Here is a 10,887-nt window from a genome sequence, read left to right as displayed (position 1 = left end):
AAAGATTACGCTTCTCTTGTGCATGCTGATACTAAAATCCCATTCCATTTTGCTAAGAGGATCAACATTTTGCTGAAATCAAAAGCCTTAAAACAAGACCAACACAGCATCCAAAATTGTAGGTATGTGGCCACTAATCCCCTACAGTTTCATTGAATGTGACTTGCGACCATGATTATTTAATTTGATTGGTAGTTCTCCCTGGACTATAGATCCTTTGTTCCCCCATTCAGTCATTTCTTTGGCATTGTCTGTCCTTATCCAACATCTATATCCAATTTAATGGAGTTGCAGTAAATATTTCTTCTGTTCACAAGATGGTCCTTGCTAGCTCTATAATGGCAACCGTATCATGATAACATCGACCGTAGCAAGACTCTTCCAGATAAATCCTTCACTCCTGGGACCTTAAATGTGGTGAAGGTTCTTAACCATGAACCTGCTTTTATGCATTTATTAGGACCAAATGAATCAAATACTGCCCTAACACTACCAAGTGAAAAAACAATATATCAAAAGAGGCGCTGAGGGGACCATTAGCATGACAATTCAAAGCAAATATTTCAAACACCGTTGAATTTCCTTCCATTAAATTTTTTTTGTTGTTTTCCATCATCATGATTGAAGAACTTACCGGTTTAACCAACTATTTGTTTTGAAAGCCAATAAGATTCTTGTATGCCTGAAAAATATTCAATTAATAATTTTTTTTATTGGGCATAAAATAGATATTAACTGGGGCCAATCTCGGAATCCCACTTCTCGCTTCACAATTATATGCATACAAAGGATAGACTGTAGAGCTATTATTATACAAAGGGGAGGTCGGTATGTACGTAAAGTATGACATTTGAAATGGATGTGGAACTTCGAATAGGACTTCAGATGCCAGCGATGCACTCCGGTGGGCTAACTGGGTATCTGGATTTGTCGGTGCAGTAATCGTAGATGATGTGGTTTATACGAACCCACCTATACCTTCTAGCTTCCATGACATTAAGGGCTTGATAAGTAGTTCCCTCCCACCAGTTCCCTGTGTTTGAGGCACAGCTTGCTGGGCCTGGCACTGGGCATCCTTCGATGTCGAAGTCCTTGTAGGAAGCTAAGAAAGGAGCTTTGCTCCAATCAATTTTCTCCAGGCCTCCCCTTGTCGCCCAATCATCAGCTTCCCACAGTGTTGAATAGACTCCCATTGGCTGAAACTTAGGGAATGGTATATTTCTAGCTTCATTGTTCTTGTAAACTCGGATTGGCACATCATCAACATAGAAGCTGTAATTCCACCGACAAAAAAAACCCATTAAAAATAAGCATGGCTCAATTTAACTCAATCATTAGATACAGTCCATCGTCCCATTATATGTTAAACTTTACTGATTTGATAGACTGATAGTCTCTCTCTCTCTTTCTGTCATTTTACTACAATACAAGTGTCGGCTCTGTTTGTGATATCTAGAGCTATTGAACTTACACAATATGATGATGATTCCACATAATAGTGTAAGTATGGAAATCTGCAGAAGGATCAAACCAAAGGTTAACCCTTTGTTCCCTATCTCCTTTTCCATGAGCATAGATATTGGTTTGGACAGTATAAGGCTGGCCGCTACGATTTCCCAAGAACTCGAAGTCTAGCTCATCTCTTACCGTATCTGTATCAGAGTTCATCTGCACGCAATCCGAATTACAATGGAACCCAACTTATTAATAAGCTGAAAAAAATTAAGTTATTATTTACGGGCTTTTAGTTTTTGATGAAAATGGACAAGTTTTGAAAGATTATGTAGCATATACATAAAAAGCGGTGACTGTTCCGGCGGAGTCACCAGGTATAAGCTTGATCTTCATGCTGACACGTCCGAACAAATACTTCCTTTTGGAAGCAAATCCACAGCCTTGGAAACAAAAAAACGTAAAACAAATATCATTATGATAATCCAATTAATTTAAGGTTTCTAAAAATAGTTCTACTTAAACAATAAGTGACCCCACGAAATGATTTAACCTGAATTTTGGTCTAGAACAAGTTGGATGGCCTTCCCTCCATCAATTTGCCTAATATGGGAATCAGACCAAGTAATCTGAAAATCATCAAGAAAAGTAGCTGGTTTACCCCAAACACAAAAGGAAATTGCAAGAACACAAGAGAAAAGCAAAACAAAAGCATTCGTTAATGCCATTGTCATCTTTTCTTTAAATAAGGAAAGAAAGATGAGAGAATTTTGATTATTGAGTTTGGTTTAGTGATGAAATGGGAGTTCTAGTGTTTATATAGGTAGGAGGTTAAGGCTAGAGACAAGGTATTGCAATATTACGTATTAAATCTTGAAGGTATTGCAATAAACGTGAAGTATAATAGTGGACAATAATTTAAATCCCCTAAAAATCGATGTAGACGGCTGGTATTCAAATATGGAAGGAGTATTGGCATCAGCAGCTTAGCTTTCCATCCAGCTAATGGCAAGCCGTCGTCAGGCCCTACTACACCATTGTTTTTATTTCGCCTTTCGGGAACCTAATTCTAATGATCATTTTTTTTTCTTTCTTCCCTTTACCATCGCATTTTTAGTTTACTATTATAGTCATTACCGCTAATTGTATTGTCATATGAAAACATAAATCATCAAAATGACAATATACTTACATTTATATTCTTTTTCATTTTTTCATTAATTTAAATTTTAATTAAAAAATAAAAAATATAATTATTATAGAAGGTTTTGTTTAACCAATTTGTATTAGATAAATGAGAAGAGTGTAATGCTTTTTTAAAGAATTTTAAATATTAATTTTGTGAATAAAAAATAATACTGAAAAAGCTTATATCTCATTTAAGTGTTGAATTAAACTCGTCTTTAAATTTAATCAGAATCCAACTATTAAAAAAAAAAGAATGGTCAACTTGGTTTAGACTTAAAAGTTATAGCCAATTTCATCCAATCATCCTTATCTAAAAGTATCTGTGGACAGCCGAGAGATGGTGATTGATGTGGATCCCTCCGGTTGGGCGGATTCCTCCTGTTCATGCCCCACCACCACTTTTTAGAGGGTCTCATCTTACATACTGTGCAGAGATGAAAGATTATATTATATTGTATGTATTTTTTACAATAATCATGTGAACATAAAAAAAAAAAAACCAACAACAGCAAAAATAATTAAACATGTTAGAATCTTAAATACGAATGAAATATAATATTTATTGTGTTTAATGATCTTATTATATTTTTGCAATGATAAGTTTGAAAATTTAAAAATTTAAAAATCTAAAATTTAAGTCTCACTTATATAAATTAATTAATTTAGTATTTATAAATGTTGTAACGTGTCATATTTTCAGTTTTGCAAATGCAACAAGATTATGATATGTGAAATGAAATAAAAACTCCAAAACGTGGCAAATTGAATACTAGGAACACTAGATTGATCTGGAATTGTGATTAAATGTAGTGAGATGGTGGCATAGGTTATATGTTTATGAACAGAAAAAGAATAAAGTTAGTGTACATGGAATTGAGGGACCAAATTAAGCTTTTAAGAATAAATGAAGAAAAGAATTATAGTGAGGAAACTGAAAACTAAGAGACAAAAGATATTCTTTCACTCAGTATGATAATTGAAAAAGAAGAATCCTGGGATTCACCAAACATTGGGAGCCACGTGTATCAGCTCAGCTAAACATATTTGTGTTACTTGATTTTGCAAGAACGCGTGGATGACTTTAATTGGATGAAGGTCCCACGAATGGTGACTGTGGCTAGTAAATAGTGGGGACTTCTTTTGACGTGCAGGCTCAAATATAGCCGAACCTTCACGTGTTAAAACAAGATTGGTCCTTTTGTTATCCATAGGCACCTTCGAATTTGGATAATAAAATAAATATTAAAATATATATAAATATCGTAGTTAAAATTAATAAGTTGTAGGGAAATTTTTTATTAATAGAGAGAAAAAGAAATGAAACTTATATCAATTAAGTGTTAGGTAATAAATTTAACTATTGCTCTAAATAAATCTTAACTCGTATTTATGGTTTTTTTTTTTAATAATGAAACAACTTCCTTATCCATAGATAAGAAAATAGGACAAAATTAAGTTACTACTATATTTTATTTTATTAATTGTAATGTATAAGATGTGGTAGAGATATTTTGGGCAAATATGATCCCAAGTTTTCTATAGGAACATATGAAAAATGGCTTTTTAACCATATATATTAGGTTGAGAAATTAATTAGCAAAATAGTTGGGCATTATAATTTTTTAGGGAAATAGACGAAGTTGACATCCCTGAGGTTTCAGCTTTGAAGTCGATCGACTTCCATTTTGGACAATTGAAAGTCAATTCTGAAGATGTTGACTACAGATTTTGAATGCAAGGAAATATATTTTGCATGGCACAGTGGCGCAACAAAGAATGTAAGGAAGTAATTGAAGCGCTGGCAGCATGCAGCCAAATAACTCAAGCATGCACAAAGCAGAAAACTGTAACAAGCAGCGAAATTATCGAAGCATGTAGCAAGCAGCAGAAAAGTAAAGCACTCATAGTCTTGAAGTTCAAGTAAATAATTGAGGTAGGTAAGAATTTGTATGATACCCGACACTCAATCCGGTTATCAAATTCGAATGTATGACATCATATTATGTCGCCGAAGTAATTTAGGTTAACTTGAAATAAATCTACAAAATTAAATTCATAATTATCATTCATAACAATCTATACATTATTTATTATTATACACGTACATTCATAGTACTCAAGAATCAGCTATATCTATCTACAGGTTTATGATAAATCAATTTTGAATTTAGGATTCAAATTCCAACTCAAATGTCAAATTTTATCATGTTCTCTTGAGACAGATTTCATTTTCAATTTGGCATTTTTGTTTTGATGTTAACAAGTCTCAAGACAATAAAATTTATGTCTCGAGACAAATATTCTTAAGTCTTGAGACAGACCTCCTCTGTTTTCCTATTTTAATTTCGATGTTTGAATGCCTCGAGACAAGGGGTTCTTCTTTTGAAACTTAGAACATGGCATAATTTATTTAGGTTCAATGTTTCCTCGTCTTGAGATATAAGTCATTTGTCTCAAGATCTAGATGAAATTGTCTTGAGACCACCTTGACGTGTCTCGAGACATTAAGCATTTGAATGCATAATAAAGTAATTTTTTATTCTAACGATCTCAGGACATGTTCTTACTATCTCGAGACTTAATGGTCAATAAGCCTAAAATGTACATTTTCAAGTGTTTAAAACCTTACCACTTTGTACTTAAACTTACCTAAAACTAACACCTATATAAAATCATCAATTCAACATATCAAAACACATTCAATCACCATCAAATCATAGTTTCCAACAAATCAACACTTAATTGATCAATTTGCACATTGAACCTATATTGTAACGCCCTAAAATTATTGACTTCTATTTTATTAAACTCTATCATAATTAAGTATCTATTTCAGTGGCCCAGTGCTTTGAGTGTGTCTTTGAGATCTTGGGTTTGAATTGTTTTTGTGAATAAATGGGAATATTATATGTTTTTGTCAAATTAAGGATGAGCTTAGATTTAATTTAAATTCCTTAGTTAATATCTGATTAGTTGTGGGTAGATGGCTGACCTTTTTTTTTTAGGAATGTAACTTGGTAGTTATCTTTTTGTTTCAAAAGCAAATAATATTTTGACTTAATATTTGTTTTTCCCATGTTCCTTTTCTTTTTGTTTTTATTATTATTTTGATTTGGTTCCTTCATTCCCTTAATTGCGTCGTCATCTTTCTACCTTGCTATTGATTTCAATTTGGCTTTTTCCTTGCTTTTCTTCTGTTGTTCCTACTCTTTAGTTTTTCCATCATCGTTGGGCTACCATTTATTTTTTATCTTAATTTTGCTTTATTCCCTTACTTCAATTTTTCTTTTAACTCTCTTGCTGGTCGTTCGTCAAGTAATTTGGTGCTCTATCTTTAATAGGTTTGAGTTTTGTATGTGGCATTAAAATTGCGAGGAGTTACTGAGTTTACCGAGTTTTCTATTCAGACAGTTAAAGAGTTTTCGGATGTTTTTCCTGAGGAGTTATCGGGTTTACCTCCAGATAGGGAGGTTGAGTTTGGCAACGAGGTTCTACCGGGTATTGCTCCACTGTCTATTACTCAATATCGTACTGCACAAAATGAGATTATGGAACTAAAGTCTCAGCTTTAGGAACTCCTCAATCGAGGGTTCATCCGTCCTAGTGTATCTTTATGGGGGGCACCAGTTCTATTTGTAAAGAAGGATGGTACTATGAGAATGTGTATTAATTATCGCTAGCTGAATAAGTTAATGGCAAAGAACAAGTACCCACTTCTTAGAATCGACGACTTATTCAATTAGTTTTGTGGGGCTTCTATGTTTTCCAAGATAGATATTCGTTCTGGGTACCATCAGCTTAAGGTTAAGGAGGTCGATATTCATAAGACTACTTTTAAGACTCATTATGAGCAATACGAGTTCCTAATTATGCCATTTGGTTTGATGAATGTTCCGACTGCATTTATGGATCTTATAAACTGAGTTTTTCAACCGTATTTAGATTAGTTCGTGGTGGTATTCAACGAAAACATTCCAGTATACTCTAAGACTAAGGATGATAATGATGAGTATCTTAGAGTAGTTCTTCAGATACTCCGTGAGAAACAGCTCTACGCTAAGTTGAGTAAATACGAATTATGCTTAAGGGAGATAACTTTTTTGGGTCATGTAGTTTCTGCTGAGGGAATTCGAGTTGATCCTAATAAAGTTAAGGTTGTTCTTAAGTGGAAACAACCTAGAAATGTTTCAGAGATTCGCAATTTTCTTGGGCTAGCGGGTTATTATCGGAGGTTTTTTGAAGGGTTCTCGCTTATCGCAGCTCCTCTAACTAAGTTGTTGTGTAAGAATGCTCCATTTGTCTGGATTGATGAGAAGCTCAAATCCGTTTTGACTTAGACCCCTATTCTGAGACAACTTGAATCGGGTAATGAATTCGTGGTATACAATGATGCATCACACATCGGTTTGAGTTGTGTTTTGATGTAAGATAGGAATGTAATAGCTTATGTGTCCTAATAGCTTAAGTCACATGAAGGCAACTATCCTACGCACGATCTTGAGTTGGCCGTGGTTGTTTTTGCCTTAAAGGTTTGGAGGTATTATTTGTATGATGAGAGGTGTATCATTTACACCGATCACAAGAGACTTAAATATCTCCTTACTCAGGAGTTAAACATTAGGCAACATAGGTGCATTGAGTTGTTTAAGGACTATGACTGTTCGATTGAGTATCATCTTGGTTAGACCAATGTAGTGGTTGATGCTCTTAGGCAAAAAGTAATGTCTGATTTGAGGGCAATGTTTGATTGTTTAAGTCTGTTTGAGGGATAATTCTTTGGTACTATGATTCCATCAAGTTGAGGATGGTAGTATTTCTGATTTTGGGCTAAACAGTGATGGGGTTCTGTGTTTTTGAAGATGAGTTGTGCACCTAACAACTCTGATTTGAAACAATCTATTTTGTGAGAAATGCATAGTAGCCCTTATGCTATGCATCCTGGCGAGAATAAGATGTATCGAGATCTTCATGAGTTGTACTGGTGGCTTAGGTTAAAATGAGAGGTAGCAGATTTTGTCTCTTGATGTTTGACGTGCCAGCAGGTTAAAGCTAAGCACCAATTAGTTTTGGATTTGCTTCAACCCGTTAAGATTCCCCTTGAAATGGGAACGTATGACTATGAACTTCGTTAGTGGAATGCCTTTAACACCTACTAAGAAGGATTTTGTGTGGGTCATCATAGATCTTTTAACCAAGTCTGCCAATTTCATTCCTGTTAGGACAGACTATTCCCTTCAGAAGTTTGCAAAGTTATATGTTTTTGAGATTGTGAGACTTCATGGGGTTCCGATCTTGATTATTTCTAACAGATATCCTCACTTCACTTCTTAGTTTTGGAGGAAGCTTCATAAGGCTCTGGGTTCGAGATTAAACTTTAGTACTGCATTCTATCCTCAGACCGATAGTTAGCTTGAGAGGGTGATTTAGATACTAAAGGATATGCTTTGGAGTTATGTGATCAATTTTTGAGGTAGCTGGGAGGAATTTCTACCACTAGCTGAGTTCGCCTAGAATAACAGTTTACAGTCTAATATTCAGATGGCACCTTACAAGGCTCTGTATGGTCGTAAGTGTTGTACTATGTTGTCTTGGATAAAGTTGGGTGAACAACGGGTTTTGGATCCTGAGTTGGTTTTTAAGACTGAGGATAATGTGATTTGGGATTGTTTTAAGGATGCTTCTAATAGAAAAAAGTGATATGTAGATCTGAAAAAGAGGGACATTGAGTTTTCTGTGGGTGACTATATTTTCCTTAAGGTATCTCGATGGAAAAAGATCCTTCGGTTTGGACGTGAGGACAAGTTGAGCCCTAGGTTCATTAGCCCATATCGAATTTTGAAGCATTTTTATTATTTTGATTTGGTTGCTTCATTCCCTCAATTGCGCTATTATCTTTCTACCCTGCTATTGATTTCAAATTGGCTTTTGCTTTACTTTTCTTCTGTTGTTCCTACTCTTTAGTTTTTCCATCATTGTTGTGTTGCCATTTAATGTTTATTCTTAATTTTGGTTTATTCCCTTACTGTTATTCTAGTTTTCACTCTCTTGCTGGTCGTCCATTAGGTAATTTGGTGTTCTATCTTTAATAGGTTTGAGTTTCGTATGTGGCATTAAAATTGCAATGTGCAATTGGCTTTTATAATTGATTATAAATGTGTGCTCTTCCTTTGTGGGTGGTAAGTAGAGAGTCGTGAAACTATTGGTGTTCTTTCGACAGATTAATTTTCACCGTTTAGCTGTTCGTTAAGTGGTAAGAATTGGCGTGTATATTTTTAGATGGTTTAGATTGGGTTGTTGGCTTTGCTATTTGAGGATAGTCGAGGACTTGGTCTTCAAATTGTTGGTTTTCGTTTCTGATTTAGTGTTTTGATCGGTGCATTCAGTTTCTAGTAGGCTTGTGGGGGTGTTTACATCAAAATCGATTCAGGTATGTATCAAGAAACACGAAAAATAGTAATCTGCGAAGTCAAAAAAATAATCTATCGACGTCACATGGTCGTGTGCCAGGTCATATAGTAGGTCGTATGTGACACACGACCATGTGATAAACCATGTGTGAGACACGGTTTGGGCTATTTCGGCCATGTGGACCACATGGGCATATAGGCCACATGGGTGTGTGTGAAGCCATGTAGGCCATATGGGCGTATAGGCCTAAAATTCTGAAATTTTCCCCAGGGCTGTACACGTTTTTCTGATCGACCGTGGGCCTTCTGTGAGATCTGTTTGTACTTAAATAGACTTCAAAATGTGAAATCCTATCATTTGTTTGCATGAATTTTGATATTTGTTCTGCAACTAAAATATCATATGATGAGTTAGTTGTGTAATAGGCTATAGGAAAATCGAAAAATACTATATTTGTTCTATATCAGTTATGTTATACGTATATACTATGAATATGTCCGATTACCGTACGTTTTGTATTTGCATCTGGGATGGGTTATATATTTTGTGGAGGAAGTGTTACTAAAAAAGGCGACAATTTGCCCATCATTTGGCAGCTCTGTTGCATATTTTCTGGAAAGTGTCTTATCAACACTAAGCGGTGTTTAGGGCCATGTAGGTGTTTTATAACCCAGATGGTGTGTTGGGATGGCCGGGGCTAGTGTATGGAGGATGGGGGTAGGATTATATATATTTGTATCTGTACTACTCTGATATTAATCTGTTTTCTGATAAATCTGTTTGATGTACAGTAACTATTTTAAGTTATTCGTTATACACTGAGTTTTAAATACTCATTATCTATTTGACTGATATTTTCAAGTAATCCCAGACTTAGGCAGATCGGTAAATTAGGAGCTCGGTTGTTATCGTATTTTTTAAAAAATATGATTTATTAAAATTTTTGGTATTTGGGTACTTTAAATTTTGAACTCTCTGGAGTTTTTGAACTATTTAGATTTTAAACTTTATTTTTGTATTTTGCTTAATACTGTTTAAATGTTTTAGATGACAAAACTCGTTTTTTTCTGCAAAATTGAAGACTTTCAAACAACGAACCGTGTTTTTCAAATATTCATTTTTAAGGAGTTTTCGTTACAAAGTTATAAGTTTTTGGAAATTAAAAACAATCAACATTTTTAATAAAATAGTACGCTAAGATATGACTTTGAATAATCTGATATTTTGAAAGTTAATGATGATTTTTTTCTAATTATACAAAAACCAAATTTTCAATCTTATTAAGTAACAACTTCAGATTTGGCCATAACGTCTAGGCTGGGTTTGGGGTGTTACATATTTACTCTAGCACAAATGGCTAGCAATCAAAAGATAAAATTCAACCAAAATAACATTGTAAGCCAAACTACCAAAAGTAGTAAAACCTTACTAAGTACTTAATCCACCGAACTAGGTATATGCCATCTACCACAAACCATTTAAATACATACATCATAGCAACGAGATGACTTTTCAGTTAAGCTTGAGAAATTGGATGCTTGACCTCAAATTTACTAAAGCTCTCATCTGATACCTGTGCACAAAAACAAACATAATCGTACACTAAGTTTCAAATTCAAATTGAACATAACAAAATCATATAACCAACTAACTACCAAATGTAACATATTACTCAAGAACTAAATCGATATCAATATCATTAGCACGTATATATCATTGAACCAAATAATCATTTATTGATTGATCATATTCATTTTATTTAGGTGCTCGTTTACAATATAAGATTCTTGATGCACCCTCAAGATATTCACATCTATTTTCACTGGTTCAAAGTCATAT

The 10,887-nt window shown here is 34.3% G+C and overlaps 1 protein-coding gene across 1 annotated transcript; it reads right to left on the bottom strand.

The window, feature by feature from the left end:
- Window positions 1-692: 692 nt before the first annotated feature.
- Window positions 693-2,467, bottom strand: LOC107899019 (probable xyloglucan endotransglucosylase/hydrolase protein 6). The gene is made up of 4 exons (XM_016824616.2): window positions 2,006-2,467; window positions 1,795-1,895; window positions 1,472-1,668; window positions 693-1,272 (listed from the first exon to the last, which is right to left on the bottom strand). The coding sequence occupies exons 1-4, from the start codon at window positions 2,184-2,186 to the stop codon at window positions 882-884; spliced, it is 870 nt and encodes a 289-aa protein (XP_016680105.1). The 5' UTR covers window positions 2,187-2,467; the 3' UTR covers window positions 693-881.
- Between the last annotated feature and the right edge of the window lie 8,420 nt (window positions 2,468-10,887).

The sequence above is a fragment of the Gossypium hirsutum genome, chromosome A11 (assembly GCF_007990345.1).
Source record: "Gossypium hirsutum isolate 1008001.06 chromosome A11, Gossypium_hirsutum_v2.1, whole genome shotgun sequence".
NCBI lineage: Eukaryota > Viridiplantae > Streptophyta > Magnoliopsida > Malvales > Malvaceae > Gossypium > Gossypium hirsutum.
The sequence above is the reverse complement of the archived record's forward strand: the minus strand, read 5'-3'. Positions and strand labels throughout refer to the sequence as shown.